The following is a 21,553-nucleotide window of genomic DNA, read 5'->3' as shown; positions in this document are numbered from 1 at the left end:
TCCTCCCTGGCTGTCGGTCAAAGTAGTGTAACGGAGAGGTGTTTTTTTAATGAATGTAAAGTAGACAGGGTCATTTTCATAATTTTCCCCCTTTTCCCTTTTTTCATCACAGTGTAATGGATTTACACTCCAGTCCAATTGGTGGCGGAAATGCATATTTTTTGGTAGAAGAAGGAGGAGGAGGCTCGTGGGAAAATGGCAGAAGTGGATGCTGAGTTCGAATCCAGCAGCGGGTCAAGTAAATTTGGTGAAGATGAATGTTCTGAATGGACAGTAGTATTGAAAACTGGAACAAAAAGCAAATGGTCTAAAATTGGAGTGGAGTGTGTGACTGATATTTTGATTCATTATATTTCTGAAGAACAGAGGAAGATTGCAGTGGGCCTCAAAAGAATCTGGACAACAGAAGTTTTGTGTTTTGAACTTCGGAGTAGAGCACGTGTCAAAGGAGTAATCTCAGGGGTGATGACGGATGTTCAGGTTGAATGCATGAAGAGAATTCCTGCCATGGTTGGTGCCCAGTGTCTGACCTGCTGGGTGCTAGGTGCTAGGTGAATGAAGAAAAAGAAGAAAGTCTGTTAGTCTTGTTGTTTTTTGATAAAGAGCAACTACCTACTCATGTGAAACTTGGTTATGTAAGATACGTCGTAAGAGTTTTCGTCCCCAAACCACTGCAGTGTATGAAATGTAAAAGGATTTCGCCATGTTTCAAGTGTGTGCAGACGAACAGAGTATACTGAAGAACAATGTGTAGAACGACCACAGTGTTGCAATTCTGGTGGGGATCATGATTCTGAGCTCCTGGAGTGCCCTGTAAGGGTGAAGGAGATTAAAGTGGCAAAAGTTAGAGCAGTCTAGCGAATCTCCTATGCAGGGGCGAAAAAAAATATTGAGAAAACAAGTGATGGTAGTGAAGATATGGTAGTGGATACACCACAGCCTGTAGTAAATGTTTGCTTCCAGACAAAAGATACCCTGTGTGGATTTTGTTGTGTTCATTGCCACAGTGATAAACTGTACAGCACAAGTCTCAAAAAAGTCTAAGAAACTGGACATTATTGTGGTTGCGGCAGAAAAGTTTTTGTGGACTCAGATCGGGTGTATTTTTTACCGGAAGATTTGTTCAAATTATTTATGTATTTCTTTGGTCATTTTTTGGGTAGTTTGTTCAGTTTTGGTGGGAATCCTGTTTCCATCCCGCCTAGTAGGTGGTGGGATGCACATTAAATTGTGTGATCGCCAATATACCATAGAAGAAGAAAAATAAGAGTTCTTTAGGCCTCTTGAGTAGGATTTTAAAGGGTAAATAGTGGAATGGGGTGGTGTTTTTTAAATTATTATTATTATTTATATTCTTAGATAGGGCACATTTTTTCTTTCCCCCAATTGTATAGTACCTTATCACAAAAATGTAGGCAGACCGTGAACGGCCAAACACTCCAGTCAGTACAGTAGGTGGCGGTGTACTGGATGCGATCCAACAACACAATCCCAAAGAAGAAGAAGGGTTCTTTGACGCAACTACGTGGGATTATTTTAAATAGGACAAGATGGCCGAGGTTAGCGGGCTGAGGAAACGGAATCATTTCGAACAAAACCGCAAAAGACACGTCTTTGACGAAGGTAATTTTAAATTTAAGGAGAATATGTGGAACTGGATAGTAATATTGAGACTGACTGTTACATGAACCTCGTTCGGCGTGCCGTAACCTCCAGTAGCCAAGATCGTAACGTATGTGTTTACGTTTACAGGGACCCAGCCAGTGAAGGGTTTAACGTGTTTGTGTAGTTAATTTCGCTGGCTAATTCTCGCCCGTCAGCCCTTACTCTCACCTGGCCGGTTCTGTCATTTTCGGACCGCGAGTGTTGCCCGCTGTTGAGTTGCGTCTATCCCATGGTCCGTTCAATTCTGAATGCTGATTGGTTAACCGCATTCCAGCCGGTGTCTCTTCCACAAATTACCATCCTGCTAAATCTATTACATTAAAATGCCTTTACTCTTCCATCTGACTAAGCAATCCACTGTCTCATAAACCCAGCCGGGCAATTTATCAACTTGATCTCGACTATAAAAAAAACATCTAGACATTAACTCGCATTTCTTTTAGGCTAACATTTGGTTTTCAACATATTGCTGTCGGTCTCAACATTTGCAACATTGTTTCAATATTCAAATTGGAGTTCCAGCTGTCCCATAGTAATGAACGAGTTGGGATGAGACCGCTCGGCAGCTTTTCTCAGCCAGTCGAAATCATGAATCAACATCATTTTTATGGACATATACAAATAATTATCAATAGAAAACAACAGGTAAAACGAACCGACGTGCAGCTAGTTTAAAGTCTTTCCAGCTTCAGTTTGAAGTGATTGTGTTAGCTGTGTTTGGCTAGCTCCTCTGAACAAGTGTCCTGACGAGAGAGCACATTTTCTATGCCAGGTGAAATCGCGCATCATTTGCTCATTGTTGTGGCTGTATCCAAATAAATGTCACTAGAAAACAGCTTATGCAAATGCGACTACTTCAATGTTATTCTGGCACAGTTTGACGTGACTGTAAATTAACCATAGTTGGCTAGCTAGCAAGCAATGGATAAGAACGTTGCCAGCCAGTATGGTATTCCTACTATTTCATCCTACAACAAGATAGTCCCGACACAAATGTAGGGTTGCTACCAAAGCCGACTGGTCGTTCGTGCTATCGGTTCGGTTGCCATATACTCGATCCAGGCGTTCAGTCTTTTTGTTCTGCATCTATGGACGCGAACTAGTCGTAAATAACGTTTTCAATTAAAATGTGTAAATCATGTATTTATATGTTGGTGGCCCAGTTGTATAAAAGTGATAATGCCCTGGAAGCTGGTGTCTTGTTTGCGTTGTGCCTAAGAACAACCCTTAGCCGTGGTATATTGGCCATATACCAGACCCCCTCGTACCTTATTGCTTAAATAACACAGTATATTGGCACTGTAGAATTCAATAGCTTTAGTTCATTCTTTACATGCGTTGTTTGAGTTGCTTTTTAAAGCAAAGGTCGAATCCTTATTGTTTTAGCGTTAGCTAGGAACTTCAACTTTCTGGCTTTTCCTTGAAACCAATATTCCACTCTTGGAATAGCGTTTTTGTCTTCTTGCAGATTAACTGAAACACTCCAAACCCAGTTAGACAACTAGGCCTAATGTTAATATATTGAAAAGAAAACGCTTTGCTCCTGTGGTTTTGCATGCCCATTCTGTATCCTTGCATCAGACTCATGCAAGGAACGAACAACACCAGATGCTTTTTCTCTCCCTCTGTCAGGTCAGGTGCAACAGCCATCAACTCTATTGTAATGTGATATAGGCTAGCTATGTGTAGCCTTCCATTTCCTCAGCTGGCCTAGTCTTGGTTTCACATGGGGAAATTCCCTTGCACCTCTACCCAACACCCCTAGCTAACATCTCTCACTGAACAACAGTTGCAATCTGGTACAATTATTTGGGTAATAATGTTGTTTTTGGAATGTTAATGTATACAGAAATCAGTCAACAGGAAAATGGAAGGTGTTATTTTTGACATCACTTTAGTAATGGGGGTCTTTCATATCCTTTAGCTTTGTGACATGACTCTTGTATCAGTGCAAAATACAGCTGGGTTTGTTTGTGTGGCAATAGTTAACACTCAGTGGTGCTGCACTTTGTCCTTGGTGTGCAGATCCCTTGTTGCAGTTTAACATTTGCCCTGCTTGACTCCGGTCCAGAGAGGGAGTCGTCTCTTGGAGTTGGCACCAGTCCGCAGTGTCACGACGAAGGAAAGGAGGGACAGAGTAAAGAGAGCTGTTTCAGATGTAGATCTAGACTGGCTTCATACATGGCCTGCCAGAGACCCAGATCAGGGCTGTTTCAGATGCAACAGGAGAGAACTGTGGCAAGATAAGGAATGATAAATAAGCCTGCCAATTTTAGCTCTGGCTCTGTTTTCTCCCAAGGATGAGAGGATTGGACTTCCCAGCCCAGTCCCTGCAGAATAGTGTCTCGGTCTCCTATGGCACCACTGCCACTTAATTTAGCTGACTACTGCTTCCTATTCCCTGCTTTGATGAACACTTGCATAGAGGGGCCTATGTGTGGGTTATGGTCTATTTTACACTGGACTGATGTTGAACGTTTAGTACAGTTGTCTATATGTGAGTAAAGTTAGGAGCAGTCTGGCCACGAGTTACAGTAGATTACCTTTTTACCTGATTAACACGAGGACTCTTCCATTTCCTGTCCTGACCTGCTATTATGCTAATATGCGAGTGTGGACTGTTGTGAACATCACGTCTGCCCATGTGGGTGAGATTCTGAGTTGTCCGGAGCTCGGGGTATTTCAATTCAGCTTTAGTGTCACGGCGTCTAAAAAGGAACTCTGGCATTGATGTCTGTGACATGGATGTCCGTCTAGCTGTAGAATAAATTCATAACCTGTCTTATTGTGATTTTGTTTACTTTTTTAAACTTATTTTTTGGTAGTGTTTAGCTAGCAGTCTCAAACCCACAGTGAATTATGTCTGTTGACAGACCAGACAGTCATTATACCAGAATCAGCAGGATGCCTCTCCAGTGTAAGCTCTGCTCTGGAGAATGCTGTCCTGTTCTCTCATACCTTCTGTTCGGCAACCCCTCTCCTGGCATCAGCCATAGAACCCAGTCAGCCCACTGCTGTTTGCCGCCTGCAGAGAACAGCCTTGCGGCAAGCCCTCAAACCTGCCTTAGACCAATTCCTCACTCTGAGTTTTGGTACGAAGTGTTTGTTCTTTGATATGTTGAAGTCACATGTCTTGTAGGACTGTCAGCTCAGGAAGGAAATGTCTTAATGGGGAGAATAAGGTTTTTGCTTGGTGTTGTGAACCATACCTCTCCAAGGGTCTCCTTGACACAACTGTTTTTGGTTGATACTTTTCATACCAGTTCCCAGGGTGTCTGTCTCGTGTGATGGGGAGGGACATCTCTGATGTAGAGGACATTTCCCACACCTGGAGGGGAACGCCTACCTTTAGACACCCTTTCATCGAAAGATTAAAAGACCAAACAAAGCTTTTTGAAATGCTTTTGCTTATTTTGTGATGTTGAGCTCCTTGATGTCATAGCCCAATAAATCATTGTATTTGTGACATGCTTGGTAAACAACAGGTGTGGACTAACAGTTAAATACTTACAGGCTTGGACATAGAAAAGAGGCTACTGCACAGTGTAGATACTATAGACATTGACCCACATATGACCCATTTGTAGGCCTCGTACTTCGTCTCATAATACCACTGGCTTTTGTCCCCCTTTCTCAGATATGTTTCCTAATACCCAAGTGTGTGCTCTGCAGGCCTGTGGCATTGTACTGGCGTCATGCTAGAGGTTGACACAGGAGTGCAAATTCGTTCCTGTCCTGTACCGTTTTTTTCACGTACTGTTTTTTTCACGTACATAACCCCGGAACTTTCTGGTCCCATCCCAATAAAAATCACTCCCGTCCCATGTTCATTTTTAATGCTCAGAAATCAGAAATAACTTCCTCCATTAGCTACTGGCCTGTCTGTCCCGGCTCTGGCCGCATAGCGTTAGCAGAAACCAATACTGTTCTCAGGGTAAGCCTGGTTGTCGCTGCATTCACCTAGTCAGTCTGTCATGGAAAGAGCAGGTGTTCCTAATGTTTTGTACACTGTATAGTAGGCTCTTTTTAATATATATATATATATATATATATTTTTTTTTTAATTAAATGCTCCACACAATACTTGCTATTCCTCTCCTGTCCCAAACTTGACTCTAGAACTTCACTCGAACTTGACTAAGAACTTCCCACCTATTCCTGCTGGAATCCCGAAGGACTTGTAAGACCCGCTGGAGTCCTGTTCCCTTGTCAACCTCTGCGGCAGGCAACATATCATGGCCAGGAACTGTCATGGAATGGCCTATAATATGTACAATGCCTGATGGAAGTTCAGATGCTGGAATCCTCTAAGATGATAAGAATATTGGCCAAAAAAAAATTAAGAGGACCCTGACACTTCTCTGTATTGTCCTTATGATGTGTAAAGTTTGAATTGCACCATGTGCACTCTCTCCCTGCTCTTAAGGTCATGACACCATGTGTCCTATTCTCTCTCAGGTGCGGGTGGTGTGGAAGATGTTCCTCTGTCCCTGCCAGATCGGAAGCCTCCTCCCAGGATGGCGCCTCGGGCAGAGGCGGATAGCGAGACAGACGAGGAGTGGGAACAGACCCCAGAGCTGACTGCTGCCTATCAGAGTCCTGCCAAGGAGCAACCTGTAGAAGAGAAGGCACGGCCCATCCAGATTGTCCTGGCTCACGAAGACGACCACAAATTTGAGCTGGACACGGCAGCTCTGGAGAAGCTCTTACTGCAGGAGGATGTCAGAGACCTTAATGTGGTGGTGGTGTCAGTGGCTGGGGCCTTCCGTAAGGGCAAGTCCTTCCTGCTGGATTTCATGCTCCGATACATGCTCAACCAGGTGAGAACAGGTGCACATATACAGTGCCTTCAGAAAATATTAAAACCGCTTGACTTTCAACATTTTGTTACAGCCTGAATTTAAAATGTGTTAAATATAAGAAAAAATTGGCACTCTACACACAATACCCCATAATATAATGTATTTTTATATATAAATCTGTATTGTCTTCAGTCAAGTATTCAACCCCTTTATGTCCAGCCTAAATAAGTTCAGGAGTAAAAATGTGCTAAATAAGTTGCATGCAATAATAGGGTTTAACCTGATTTTTGAATGACTCTGTACCCCGCACACAATTATCTGTAAGGTCCCTCAATCGAGCAGTGAATTTCAAAAACGGATTCAAGCACAAAGACCAGGGAGGTTTTCCAATGCCTTGCAAAGAAGGGCACCTATTGGTAGATGGGTTAAAAAAAAGGCCCTTTGAGCATGGTGAAGTTATTAATTACACTTTGGATGGTGTATCAATACACCCAGTCATTACAAAGATACAGGTGTCCTTTCTAACTCAGTTGCCGGAAAGGAAGAAAGCTTCTCAGGGATTTCACCTGGAGGCCAATGGTGACTTTAAAACAGCTACAGAGTTTAATACCTGTGATGGGGCAAATCAACACATCACTGAGTACCACTGTTCATATTTTCAAGCATGGTGGTGGCTGCATCATGTTATGGGTATGCTTGTCATTGGCAAGGACTAGGGAGTTTTTATATATTAGAGTAAAGTAGAGGAAACCGTGGTCCACTTTCCAACATACAATGGGAGACACATTCACCTTTCAGCAGGGCAATAACCTAAAACGCAAGGACAAATCTACACTGTTGTTGCATACCAAGACGACGTCGAATGTTCCAGAGTGGCCTAGTTACAGTTTAGACTGATGATCTATGGCAAGACTTGATAATTGCTGTCTAACAATGATTAACAACCAACCATGATTAACAATCCAGAGACTCCCAGCTGTAATCGCTGCCAAAGGTGATTAACATGTATTGACTCGGTTGAATGCTTATCTAATCAAGATATGTGTTTTATTTTTCATAAGTGTACCACATTTTATTTTACTTTGACAGAGTATTTTGTGTAGATTTTTTTTAAAGGAAAAGGAATTTAATAAATTGTCATCCTTTCTGAATCCACTGTACCTACAGTACAGACAATTCACTACAAAATACTGATATTTCTCTGAATCATTCATTGGGCAGATCAGGTTGAATGAAGGTTTTGCTGCGCTAAAAGGAAGAACCAATTGAACTGTCTGTTAGCTGGAAAAACTGTGTGGTTAAAAGCACTTTCTGGCAACATCAACAATCTATTATCACGTCATTAACACACCCCTGGGTGTAGGGTTAATTCTAAGGCGTTGAGTAACGCTGCTAACCTTTTCAGGGTAAATCTCTAGGTTGTCGGTTCAGTACCAACATTTGTAAAGCAGTTTGGAGATCCTGAATAAACCCTGTATTAGTCTTGGATTCCCAGATGAATTATCCACCTACTGACCTGATTGTGTTACCTGGCTGATTTTACATAATGTCCTCCATCTAGGGGTTGATGAAACAGGAAGTCTGCTAATGGCTCTAAATGGATGTTAGTAGTTATTCTTTCCTTTGGGATTAATTTAGTAGTGTGAAATTCCTTCAGGACATTTTATTTTTAGCCAAATGCATTTTCCATTCTTAGACTGCTAGATAATTAGCCTTGTCTTCAGGTCATTTCACATACTGTAGTTCAAAAGCAATTTGTTTCATTAGCATTCCTTTTGCTGAAATATGAATTTCTCTGCCAGTTTCTGGGACAAGAGCTTCCCAAGGGAAGGGCATACATTACCAAGGCCACATCACTACCTTCCAGTGCAACTTTCTAATCAGCTTCCAGGGGTTATGTTAATGTGTCAACTGTCAAGGATTTGGCTTGAACCATGTGTCGAAATATTGTTTTTGTTTGTTTTTTTACTTTGAGAAATATTTATGTAGCTATAGGCCTAGATTTGGGAATGTCTGGTGTATTCTCGGCACTGAATAAACATGGATGTATAATCAATATTTCTACTGATGACTTGAATCTGAGGGAGAGAGTGAGGAAGAGGACAGTCAGTCATGCCCTACATCAGGACAACCAAGCTGCAGCCAGCGATTGCAGGGCCAGTATCACTTTATAGACCACAAAGCGTTATTATAGGTCTGGAAGCTTGGGAAAGCTTTATCTTATAGTTATAGCTGCCTCAAACTCATTCTCACTGTGTAGTCTGCTGCTAGTTCCCTGCCTGCCTGGGTCTGTTGTTCCTCTCAAGGTCTGTCACAAGTGCTGAGCAATGAACTGAAATTTCTTTTTCTTTTTTTTTTAAGCGACCAATGTCTGTTCAATTATTGGAATTCCATTGTTTTCCTGTGAGCTCAATGCGCACATCAGTTTCTCTAAAGATAAATCTGATCCAGCCTGAACTGTGCGACGTAGTAGGGAGTTGTAGTTTCCAGTCCTGAAAAAACAGAAGGAACTGCAGAGATTGAGTATTCCCCCCATGTTAGTCTCCAGCGGGTTATACCCTTTAGATATCTTTGTAATTATGTCCCAGGCAGGTGCTATTTTGGGGTCTTGGTCTGGCCAACCTAATTTTCCTCCTGGTGCTGATCACTCTTTTACGGCCTAGAATTTGAACACTCCATTCCAGTCACATTTCCTGCTGGATAGAAAAGTCTGCTCTTCTGTGTGTGTATGTGGCAGTTTGACTGACTGGACTGTTTGGTTAATGTCCTCAGAGGGAGGAGACAGAACTATAGCTTGTTATCTGAAGCCTGCCTTGTTTAATAGCGCCGTTGTGTCCTTGTTTTAATAGCGCCGTTGTGTCCTTGTTTTAATAGCGCCGTTGTGTCCTTGTTTTAATAGCGCCGTTGTGTCCTTGTTTTAATAGCGCCGTTGTGTCCTTGTTTTAATAGCGCCGTTGTGTCCTTGTTTTAATAGCGCCGTTGTGTCCTTGTTTTAATAGCGCCGTTGTGTCCTTGTTTTAATAGCGCCGTTGTGTCCTTGTTTTAATAGCGCCGTTGTGTCCTTGTTTTAATAGCGCCGTTGTGTCCTTGTTTTAATAGCGCCGTTGTGTCCTTGTTTTAATAGCGCCGTTGTGTCCTTGTTTTAATAGCGCCGTTGTGTCCTTGTTTTAATAGCGCCGTTGTGTCCTTGTTTTAATAGCGCCGTTGTGTCCTTGGTAGCCTAGTGGTTAGAGCGTTGGGCCAGTAACTGAAAGGTTGCTAGATCGAATCCCCGAGCTGACAAGGTAAAAATCTGCCGTTCTGCCCCTGAACAAGGCAGTTCACCCACTGTTCTTAGGCCATCATTGAAAATAAGAATTTGTTCTTAACTGGCTTGCCCAGTTAAATATAAAATAAATAGTTTAATAGCGCTGTAGAATCCTTGTTTAATAGCACTTGATTATTATCTCTGTATTAACACTGCTGCAGGATGTGTATTTTAATAGCTGTGTGATATCTATCACCACCAGTCATGGTTAGGTTAAGCTACTCTTCTGCTTCGGCATGCTGCCAGTAGACAGAGCCAGGTTCACTTGTTAAGTAATACCTTTTAGGCATGAAATATATAGCATACCATTTTGTATAATTAGGCCACTCCCTGTAATTAAGACCAGCCCCGTAGGCCACGCTCTCCCTGGAATTAAGACCAGCCCTGTAATGAAGTAGGAGAGTAATGCGCGCACTTCTAACGGACTTGTTTTCACAACAGCAGCTCATATCCTATTAAAGGTGTTCTTCAGACTTAAGTTTTTGTCTTTTTTACTGCCTACACTGAAATGAGTCTGACATGATGTTGCGTTTGGCATAGGCTGTAAAAAAAAATACCCTGATCTCAGGACACCAGTGGTTTGAATGTGATACCACAGGGACCTCCAGTGGTAGTAAGTTGCAAATGCATGTAAGAAATAGCAGTATGCCTATTCCTTCCTTTGATTACTGTTGGACTCTTTCCACATTGCCCATATGAAACACACACTTGCCTATGGGAATCAATAACTTGTTTCCTATACTGACCACTCACTCCCTCTCTGTCTTGGTACCCCCCTCTCCTGTCACAGCAGCAGGAGCAGTCAGACTCGTGGGTTGGGGCTGATGATGAGCCGCTGACAGGGTTCAGCTGGAGAGGAGGCTGTGAGAGGGAGACCACAGGGATCCAGGTCTGGAGTCAGGTGTTTGTGGTCAACAAGCCGGATGGGAGCAAGGTGAGCCCTACTCTGTGACACACACACTGTTATTAACATTGAGAGGAACACCACAGTGGCAGTCGTGTTTTGTGTATGATCTTATGTCCATCCCTGCCGCTCATACTGGCTGTACTGTCTTCAAGTGGATTTCCATCATGTTAATGACCTAAAGGTGACCTGTAATATCCTAACCCTTGACAGGTTGCTGTTCTGCTAGTGGATACACAAGGAGCCTTCGACAGCCAGTCTACCATAAAGGACTGTGCAACGGTTTTTGCCTTGAGCACCATGACCAGCTCTGTACAGGTGAGTCTATGATGGACCTGACTGAGTTCTCACTGTTTGATTACATACCCATAAAGGTGCACACAGTGTGCCAGTTGAGTTAATGGTGTGTTGTGGATTGAAAGGGCTGGTTGATGTCAAGAACTGGCCTACGTACAAAGGATATTTCATGGTCTAATTCTTTTCAGGTGTATAACTTGTCCCAGAATATTCAGGAGGATGATCTTCAGCATCTCCAGGTATACACACTATTCCTCCATCTTAATGAATACATTAGACATTTGGTGGTGTGTTTGAAAACAATAAGGCTATGACTAACATTATATTTTCTCTATCTGTTTAGCTCTTCACAGAATACGGCCGGCTTGCTTTGGAGGAAATCTATCTAAAACCCTTCCAGGTGTGTTACTGTCCTGAAAATGGATATTGTTTCTTCAATATATTCAACATGCAAAGTTTGGATATGCACTTTTGTCCTCCCTGAGCACATTCTCTCAGTAACCCTGTCTGTGTTGTGTTCCAGTCTCTCATGTTCCTCATCAGAGACTGGAGCTATCCATATGAGCACAACTATGGACTGGAGGGAGGAAAACGCTTTCTAGAGAAGAGACTGCAGGTAGGTCTGGAGAAGAGACTGGGGCCCATGATGGATCTTTTAGAATGTGCTCCTCCATATTTAAACCTATTATCTAGTCAGTGTGGCTTTTTCAGAGGGGAATTTCCACTACATTTTTGGACTTAATTATCTCAGCAGAATTGTAATATGAATTTTGTTCAGTGTCTCTGTGAATGGAAGGACGCTCTCAGTAGTGGAGGCTGCTGAGTGGAAGGCGGCTCATAATCATGTCTGTAACGGAGCGAATGGCATCAAACCATGTGTTTGACGTATTTCATACCATTCCACCTATTCCTCTCCAACTCTTACCAAGAGCCCGTCCTCCCCAATTAAGGTGCCACCAACCTGCTGTGGCGTGCAGTATCACTTTTAGTGGATGATCTGTAAGGTTACTTTCTAAATGTGATACATTAGTTACTGTCAAATTGTCATCAGAAACGTAACTTTTGGATTGTATTCCCTTTTTAAAGGACAAATCCACCCAAAACCACTGATTCGTATAATATACAGTGTTATATATACAGTGTTATATAACACTAACATGTGAGATTTTTGTTTTGGTGAACAAATGTTTTATTTTGTCCATTTAACAAGGTTGGTGGCAACATGAAATTCGTTGTGGAAATCTGTTGCAGCTCAAGTCGACTACAAAACCCGCAATACTCTCTCTATGGGCTAGCAAACGTAGCTACACACAATAAGTCAATATCCACATGTGAAGTAGCTAGTTAGTGCAGTTTGTTGAGGTGATTTTACAGCTTTCAGTTTAGGAGTCTCCAATCTCACCATGTTCAACCTGCAGATCAATGTGCCTTACAGAGTGGAGTCTGCCATTTGCAACAGCACCATGCAATGCATCCTGTCCACTGTTAAATTACACATTTCTTGTGGTAGGAATATCGCAAAAATATGATCAGTGGCTAATTTGAGAGAAGACAACCTCTCGTGTTATGACATTATTGAACTCTCGCATATGATGATTGACGTTTTTGCGATCTAAAAGTCGTATTCCTTTCAACTTCCAGTGTCGTGAGAGCGGTTTTAAATCAATGATGAAGGATTTTGAGGCTGATTCCCTGACCTGTCAATGTTTTTAATTTGCTGTTTTATACTCTTGTGAATTCAATGGTTTTTACTAGATTACTTGTAGTTTTTCATGTTGTCTGTTTGTATTTTTTTTGTAATGACTTGGTGCTGCCTATCTTGGCCAGTGCTCTCTTGAAAAATAGATTTTAGTCTCAATGAGCCCTTCCTGGTTAAATAAAATAAAAAATACCGGCCGAATAACTCCGATACACATGAAATGACCAAGGGAATTGATAGAACATCGCTCAGATGTACAAAAGCAATATAACAATCAAAATAGGTGAATCTTTACTTTGAGGCATTAGTAGAAGACAAGAAGGGTCCATCAAATGCATTTGCTTCTCTGACGTTTTCAAGCAGGATTCCTGATTATGGATGGTCATTTTCAGCAATCTATATAACCCGTCTAGTTTTCTGATCATATTGGGACTCCCTGATATATGTTGGTCTGGTTGTCTTCATCTAATTACATTAAATATTTTTAATGGATGCTAAAAATATTTTTTTTGTTCAAGGCTCCAACTCCCATGATTCCATTTGGCAAAACCACTCCCACCATCAGAAGTTGCAGCCATTGCACTCTTTCCAAATAGCCTATGTTTTCGTGGTGAATTACTTGTAAACCTATTTTTTTTAATTAGTTCCAGTAGGCCTACAGTGTTGTATAGTTGCTAAGGCTGTATTTGGCTGTTATTTTTTTACATTTTATTTCAGATGCAGCACTGTTAGCTACTTGGCTAGCTAGCATTGCTAATGTAGAGCAGGCTTCAATCATGAGACTCGGATTCCTTAGTGATTTGCCTGTAAATCTGATGTTTTTTGGACTGTTTTAAGAGTCGCTAAGATTAAACTTGGCTCTAATAGCATGCAAGCTAACCAGCATCAGACACATTAACTTCATTTCTTTTGGTGTAATGCAGTTGATTGTCACCAATGACATGAACATACTCTTGGCCATGTATTGTATGTGGACACCTGCTCGTCCAACATCTCATTCCAAAATCAAATCAGTGTATTTGTCACGTGCGCCGAATACAACAGGTGTAGTAGACCTTACAGTGAAATGCTTACTTACAGGCTCTAACCAATAGTGCAAAAAAGGTGTTAGGTGAACTATGGGTAAGTAAAGCAAGGCTACATACAGGCACCAGTTAGTCAGGCTGATGTAGTATGTAAATATGGTTAAAGTGACTGCATATATGATTAGCAGTAGTGTAAAAGAGGGGTTGGTGGGTGGCGGGACACAATGCAGATAGCCCGGTTAGCCAATGTGTGGGAGCACTGGTTGGTCGGCCCAATTGAGGTAGTATGTACATGAATGTATAGTTAAAGTTACTATGCATATATGATAAACAGAGTAGCAGCAGTGTAAAAAGAGGGGGGCGGGGGGTACACAATGCAAAAAGTCCGGGTAGCCATTTGATTACCTGTTCAAGAGTCTTATGGCTTGGGGGTAAAAACTGTTGAGAAGCCTTTCGTCCTAGACTTGGCACTCCGGTACAGCTTGACATGCAGTAGTAGAGAGAACAGTCTATGACTGGGGTGGCTGGGGTCTTTGACCATTTTTCGGGCCTTCCTCTGACACCGCCTGGTGTAGAGGTTCTGGATGGCAGGCAGCTTAGCCCCAGTGATGTACTGGGCCATATGCACTACTCTCTGTAGTGCCTTGCGGTCAGAAGCCAAGTAATTGCCGTATCAGGCTGCTCTCGATGTTGTAGCTGTAGAACCCTTTGAGGATCTCAGGACCCATGCCAAATCTTTTTAGTTTCCTGAGGGGGAATAGGCTTTGTCATGCCCTCTTCACGGCTGTCTTGGTGTGTTTGGACCATTCTAGTTTGTTGTGGACACCGAGGAACTTGAAGCTCTCAACCTGCTCCAACACAGCCCAGTCTATGAGAATGGGGGTGTGCTCGGTCCTCCTTTTCTTGTAGTCCACAATCATCTCCTTAGTCTTGGTTACGCTGAGGGATAGGTTATTCTGGCACCACACAGCCTATAGGGAGGTCAGAGACCTGGCCATCTCGTCGTTGTCGGTGATCAGGCATACCACTGTTGTCTGCAAACTTAATGATGGTGTTGGGGTCATGCCTGGCCATGTAGTCGTGGGTGAACAGGGAGTACAGGAGGGGACTGAGCACGCACCCCTGTGGAGCTTCAGTGTTGAGGATCAGCGTGGCAGTTATGTTGCTACCTACCCTCACCACTTGGGGACGGCCCGTCAGGAAGTCATGGAGATGAAATGCACCCTGGGAATTGTAGTAGAGGACAATGCAGAAACTTTTTAAATGACTGAAACGAGGATTGTGCAGTATGACTAACAAATGATAACATCATAGTGTGTTAAATCTTACAGTAGTACATGTATACAAACAGCATAACTGATTATAAAGTGGCAGAATTGTCCTTTAAACTTGTGCTTTAGACAACAGACCAGTGTCTTGGATATTATGTAACAGCTGTGTTTTCTACAGGTGAAACAGAACCAGCACGAGGAACTGCAGACCGTGAGGAAACACATCCACTCCTGCTTCTCCAACATCGGTTGCTTCCTATTGCCCCACCCCGGCCTCAAAGTGGCCACCAACCCCATGTTTGACGGCAGATTAAAAGGTGAGGCCTCCCATTGCAGAGAATAATCCCTTCCAACCCCACCCTCCATACTATATACTAACCCCCTTGCACCCCCCGCATACTCTACGAACCCCCTTCCACTCATCCTTCATACTCAACTAACCCCCTTCCATCCCCCCTCATATTTCACTAACCCCCTTCCACTCATCCCCCCTCATATTTCACTAACCCCCCTCCGCCAATACTTCACTTCCCTTCCACCTGACGTTATCCCATCCTCAGTGACTCCCAGACCCTTTTCTTAATACTAAGGTGGAGAGGCAGTTTAAGAAAATTGTCTCCTCCAGGGGTTAACTTTCTTGGGCTTTACTATGCTTCTGGCTGTGGTCTTTGTGTAGACATTGATGGTGACTTTAAGGAGGCACTGGGTAATCTGGTGCCCTTACTGCTGGCTCCTGAGAACCTGGTGGAGAAGGAGATTGGAGGGGCTAAAGTGACCTGCAGAGATCTAGTGGAGTATTTTAAGGTGAGCACTGTTCTCCCATGGCTTATAAACTACTTTAAATGCCTATAACTGAAGTTATAGAAAACACATTTTCTCCACGTCTTCTTCCCAGGCCTATATAAAGATCTATCAAGGGGAGGAGCTTCCTCATCCTAAGTCAATGTTACAGGTATGTACTGGTTTGATCCACATTGATAAGTTTTGAGCAAGCTTGTGGGGGTTCTCTCTTATCTTGCTCAAACCCTCTTTGTATTTGACTGTTACCTAGGCAACGGCTGAAGCCAACAACCTTACAGCAGTTGCTGGAGGAAAAGACACTTACAGCAAAAGCATGGAAATGGTATGTTTGTTCACCCCTGGCTTGTTACACGAACAATGTATAGTGCATTCTGACCCCTTCCCTTTTCCCACATTTTGCTACGTTACAGCCTTATTCTAAAATGGATTAAATAAAAACATTTCCTCCTCTAAACAAAATACCCCATAATGACAAATCAAAAACAGGTTTTTAGATTTTTTTGCAAATGTATAAAAATACAACTGATACCTTATTTACCCCTTCCACCCCCTCCTCCATACTCAACTGAATGTATTCTGGCCACCCGAATGTATTCAGACCCTCGGAATTGAGCTCAAGTGCATCCTGTTTCCATTGATCATCCTTGATGTTTCTACAAATTGATTTGGAGTCTTCCTGTGGTAAATGCAATTGATTGGACATCATTTGGAAAGGCACACACCTGTCTTTATAAGGTCCCACAGTTGACGGTGCATGTCAGCAAAAACCGAGCCACGAGGTCGAAGGAATTGTCGGTAGAGCTCCGGGACGGGATTGTATCGAGGCACAGATTTGGAGAGAGGTACCAACAAATTTCCACAGAATTTATGGTCCCCAAAAAGTGGCCGCCTCCATTCTTAAATGGAAAAAGTTTGGAACCACCAAGACTCTTCATAGAGCTGGCCACCCAGTCAAACTGAGCAATCAGAGGAGAAGGACCTTGGTCAGGGAGGTGACCAAGACCCCGATGGTCACTGTGACAGAGCTCCAGAGGTCCTCTGTAGAGATAGGAGAACCTTCCAGAAGATCAACCATCTCTGTAGCACTCTAATCAGGCCTTTATGGTAGTGGCCAGATGGAAGCCACTCTTCAGTAAAAGACACATGACAGACCTGAGTTTATCAAAAGGCACCTAAATGACTCTCAGGCCATAAGAAACAAGAATCTCTGGTCTGATTTAAACCATGATTTAACTCCTTGGCCTGAATTCCAAGCGTCACGTCTGGAGGAAACCTGGCACCATCCCTACGGCGGTGGCAGCATAATACTGTGGGGGATGTTTTTCAGGGACTGGGAGACTAGTCAGGATCGAGGGAAAGATGAACGGAGCAAAGTACTGAGATCCTTGATGAAAACCTGCTCCTAAGTGCTCAGGACCTCAGACTGGGGTGAAGGTTCACCTTCCAACAGGACAATGACCGTAGCACACAGCCAAGACAACGCAGGAGTGGCTTCAGGACAAGTCTTTGAATGTCCTTGAGTAGCCCAGCCAGAGCCCGGACTTGAACCCGATCAAACATCTCTGGAGAGACCTGAAAATAGCTGTGCAGCCACGCTCATCCAACCTGACAGATCTTGTGAGGATCTGCAGATAAGAATGGGAGAAACTTCCCAAATACAGGTGTGCCAAGCTTGTAGCCTCATACCCAGACTCGGCTGTAATCGTTTCCAAAGGTGCTTCAACAAAGTACTTAGTAAAGGGTCTGAATACTGGAACTGTGATTAGTTTTTGCTTCGTCATTATGGGGTATTGTTTGTAGATTGGGGGGGGGGGCAATTGAATCCATTTTAGCATAAGGGTGTATTGTAACAATATTTGGGAAAAATGAGTGGGTCTGAATCCTTTCCAAATGCACTGTATCTACACACATTCCAAGCAGATTGGTTTACTATTGCTGTTGTACTCACGCACACTACATGTTAATGTTTTTAAATGTATGTGAACTGTAAAGTCTTGTCTAATGTATTTTTTTGTGTTGGACCCCAGTAAGACTTGCTGTTGCTATTGGGGATCCTAATAATACAAATTGTCATAATACAAATGTAACCAATGAGGTCATTCGTAGAGGTAATATTTTTGCCACTCGTCTTTGTTAGTCGGTGTAGTAAGATATTTGGTTTGTGAAATGTGGTGTTTCCCTGCTAGGTGTGTGGAGGGGACAAGCCCTACATCGCCCCTGCAGACTTGGAACGCTGCCACGAGGAGTTCAAGGAGTGCTCGGTGCGTCAGTTCCGCTCTGTGAAGAAGATGGGAGGGGAGGACTTCTGCAAGAAATACCAGGAGCAGCTGGAGGGCGAGCTGGATGAGGCCTACTCCAACTTCCATAAGCACAACGAGGGCAAGAACATCTTCTACGCTGCACGCACACCCGCTACGCTCTTCGTTGTCATGTTCACCACCTACATCGTCTCAGGGCTGACCGGCTTCATCGGCATGAACACTATAGCCATGCTGGCCAACCTGGTCATGGGCGTGGCTCTCATAACTCTCTGCATGTGGGCCTACGTCAAATACTCAGGGGAGTTCAGAGATGTGGGCACCATCATAGACCTGTTGGCAGAGACACTCTGGGAACAGGTGGGTGCTGATATGTCTGTGGATAAAGGTGTTTTGTGTGTTCATAGATTTTTCTATTAAGGATAGAAGTATGGATGCAGGAAGTATATCTTTATTTAGCATGTGTGACTCAAAGCCATGTGAAGCTGAGAATTTTTCATGTTCTCCACTGTTGTCTGTGATGTTGATTCCTTCCCCTCAGAGTCCAGATTTCTAGTGGCCCTCTAGTTCCCCATCAGCCCTGAACTCAAATCGCATTATCCTTCACCAGCCCTATCCAATGAGCTACCAGCCTTTTTCCTTTACCATCCAATCAGCCTGCCTGATCTGTTCTTCTTTTAATCTGATCTTGCGCTCCTCTCTGCCTCAGATGACTGCCAGAAAGGTGAGGTGGAGGTTTCTCTTCCTGCCTATGTTCCTGGTTCAGTGCACTGTGTTTTCTGTCTGTGTTTGGTTGTTTCCCTGATTTTGTCGCTCTTCTCTAATTCCTCACCTCCCATGTCTCCAGGTGCTTTCCAAACTCTTTGAGTTGGCCAGGAGTCGAATCACGTGGCACTCTTTCCTACCATCAGCAGCAATGCAGAGAAAGAGACTCCCCTCAAACAACAATGACAAGAAGACTCACTAACTTTCTAGCTAGCTGCTTGGCTTTTTATTTCCAAATGCATCTGCAGTCCACTCTTGTCATTCCTTGTGACATATGGGGCTGGTCTTAATTACAGGGAGGTTGTTTGCCTAGTTCATTCTACATGTAGAATATGCAGGTTGGCACTCCCTAATCTTCTGATTGTAATCACAGCAGGCCCACTGGAATTGGCCTACTGACTAGTCTTAAATCATCTCAACAATTATTTTATTTTTTAATCCATTTGTTCACTTGTCATTCCTTGTGGCCTATGGGGTCTGTTTGTCATTACAGGGAGGTTGTGGCTGGTCTTAATTACAGGCAGGTTATGTCTACGTAGTTCACGCTGTTCCATGTAGAATGCAGGTAGAATGCAGGTTGGCACTCTCCCTACTCTTCTGATTGTTATCACAGCATCATAGATTTTTGTTTTAGCCATTTGTTCAATTGCCATGATTGGAGTTTAGTTTTTGCAATGTTTTAAATGATCATGCATGTTTTCAGTCTGTTGGACAGAATCTCTTCTCCCTCCATTTGTCCTCATGTTTTCATTTCTATTGATTTGATTTTGTCTCATGTCATGTCCCTTTGTGCTCTCCTCTTCCCTCCTCTCCAGGTGTTGAAGCCACTGAGTGCGCAATATATGGAGGATAACGTTAGACAGACTGTGGTTAACTCCATCAGAGCCAGTCTGACGGAACAAGCCACACAGCACGCAAAATTAAAGTCACACTGACCCCTCCTCCTGCTATTACTCTACCATCCACTCACCCCACCCCTTCACTCAGTGCTAAATACTAGGACTGTGGCACTGTGCAAACCAAAGTTTACCCTGCACAGGCCCAGCCAGCCTCCCTGTCTGCTGTAGTGGCCTGTCTTACTGCTGGCTACACTACTCTTGGACCCCCCCTGTTGGAAGGTGGACAATCAGCGAGTTAAGAAGTAGTTGCCGGTCTGCTCTTACCTTTACCCCCCCCCATACACGCCTATGTCAGGATTTTAAATTATGACGAGGTTGTTAGGCACTTGCTTGGTTTCAAGGTTAATTCAGGGAGTCACAGCTCTTTGATGGTGTGCCATTGGATGCAAGATGAACTGTCTGCATAGTAATGCATACTATAGCCCAGCCAGTGTTCCTACCCTCTCTCCTGATGCTGTTTGGTTAACAGGGGTGGATTTTGAAATCCTTTGAGCCTCTTTAGTTTAAAGATACTGATGTTTAATCTTGCTTTCGTGTCTACCTACCAGTGTTATCTACTGCATGGTATTAGACAAACACAGCATAGCACTATAATAGGCCCTAGAGCTCAATCTATTGTGCTTAGCAGGGGAATGTAATTAAGACAGTTTCATTAATTTGCCTTTCTTGAAAACCTACAGGACAGTGGGGGTGATCAATGGTATTGCACATGTAGTTTTTCTTGTCAATACAGCACTAATGATATCAGTTAGGTCAACGCTTTTGTACCAATTCCATCCACAACTGTCTCGCCTAGGAACGCGGCAGTTGTTACAGTTCATTTAAAAAAAAATAGGGAATGATGTGACACATTTTACACTTTGTATAAATTCTATAGTGTTGGCGGGGCGTTTTGTTGTTGATTGGCCTAGTGTGGTTTAAGGAATGGTCTTAGTTGCATCTTTTTCTGTGATCTACTATACCGGTATGTAAACAAACTCTAGGCTAGAGCATTTAGATTCCACCCCGGACAAAGCTTTCTGGAATTTGATGAGTGGGTCGAGATTGTCTTTTTAAATCACTTCCTGTAATTTATTTTTCAATAAACAAGTACATTGACCTTATTGATTAAAATCGATAATCTACTGTTGACTCCTTTTGTTTATTGGAACGAGGACAAAACCATCACGGCTTGCTCCTGCAGTATTCAACAATATAGATGTCAATACAGTGGGTATAAAGCTTGAGGAAATAACAAGCTTGCATTCAATTTTATAACTTAAGTCACACTGGTAGTTCAATATCAAAGTCAGATTTGTTAACAGTTATGGTGGTTTTTATCTTGTCTTCCCAGTTTACTGGACACATGGCATTTATAAGCCAGTTAAGGTTGGTCTGTGGAGATGGAGACCCCCCTCACCCCAATACATTCATTGCCGGTATCCTCAGCTATACCCGCTGTCTGTTTCAGTGCATGGGTCTTTAACTACCACCATCTTGTATGAAACGGGTGTGTAATGCAGTAAGAGTAGCCAGAGAGCATTATCCCAAGACCCTGAAAAGGGATGTCCTTGTCCAGGCTGACGGTAGGATTGTCACACATACTCTGGAGCGGAGATTAAGTTAGTCAGTTGCTGCTGCACAGGGTAAACTATTCTGCCATTTAAATGTATTCATTTAACCTTTTAACAAAATATTTACAACAACGCTGGGCCAATTGTGCGCTGCCCTATGGTACTCATCACAGCCATGTGTTGCAGCCTGGAATCGAACCAAAGTGATGTGCCACTCGGGAGCCCCAAAACAACAACTGCTTTAAGGTTATTTTGTATACAAATTCAGCAGATTGGACAATTTTATAGAACAAAGCTTTAAAGAAGT

General features: G+C 43.0%; 1 protein-coding gene across 5 annotated transcripts; it reads left to right on the top strand.

The window, feature by feature from the left end:
- Positions 1-1,514: 1,514 nt before the first annotated feature.
- On the top strand, positions 1,515-20,818 carry LOC135511133 (atlastin-2-like). Of its 5 annotated transcripts, XR_010451215.1 has the most exons (15): positions 1,515-1,623; positions 6,124-6,485; positions 10,565-10,708; positions 10,892-10,996; positions 11,164-11,214; positions 11,319-11,375; positions 11,499-11,591; positions 15,149-15,287; positions 15,647-15,774; positions 15,866-15,922; positions 16,022-16,093; positions 17,958-18,389; positions 18,739-18,753; positions 18,877-19,370; positions 19,610-19,696. XR_010451215.1 is itself a non-coding variant. In XM_064932700.1 (14 exons), the coding sequence occupies exons 1-14, from the start codon at positions 1,551-1,553 to the stop codon at positions 18,994-18,996; spliced, it is 1,845 nt and encodes a 614-aa protein (XP_064788772.1). In that variant the 5' UTR covers positions 1,515-1,550; the 3' UTR covers positions 18,997-20,818. The 5 variants fall into 5 exon arrangements, 4 of the variants coding, with proteins under 4 accessions (XP_064788772.1, XP_064788771.1, XP_064788773.1 ...); XM_064932700.1 differs by having other exon boundaries at positions 10,568-10,708; positions 18,877-20,818; XM_064932699.1 differs by having other exon boundaries at positions 18,877-20,818.
- Positions 20,819-21,553: the final 735 nt, after the last annotated feature.

This window comes from Oncorhynchus masou, chromosome 23, assembly GCF_036934945.1.
Source record: "Oncorhynchus masou masou isolate Uvic2021 chromosome 23, UVic_Omas_1.1, whole genome shotgun sequence".
Lineage (NCBI taxonomy): Eukaryota > Metazoa > Chordata > Actinopteri > Salmoniformes > Salmonidae > Oncorhynchus > Oncorhynchus masou.
Note: the sequence above shows the minus strand (reverse complement) of the source record. Positions and strands in the feature narration are given on the sequence as shown.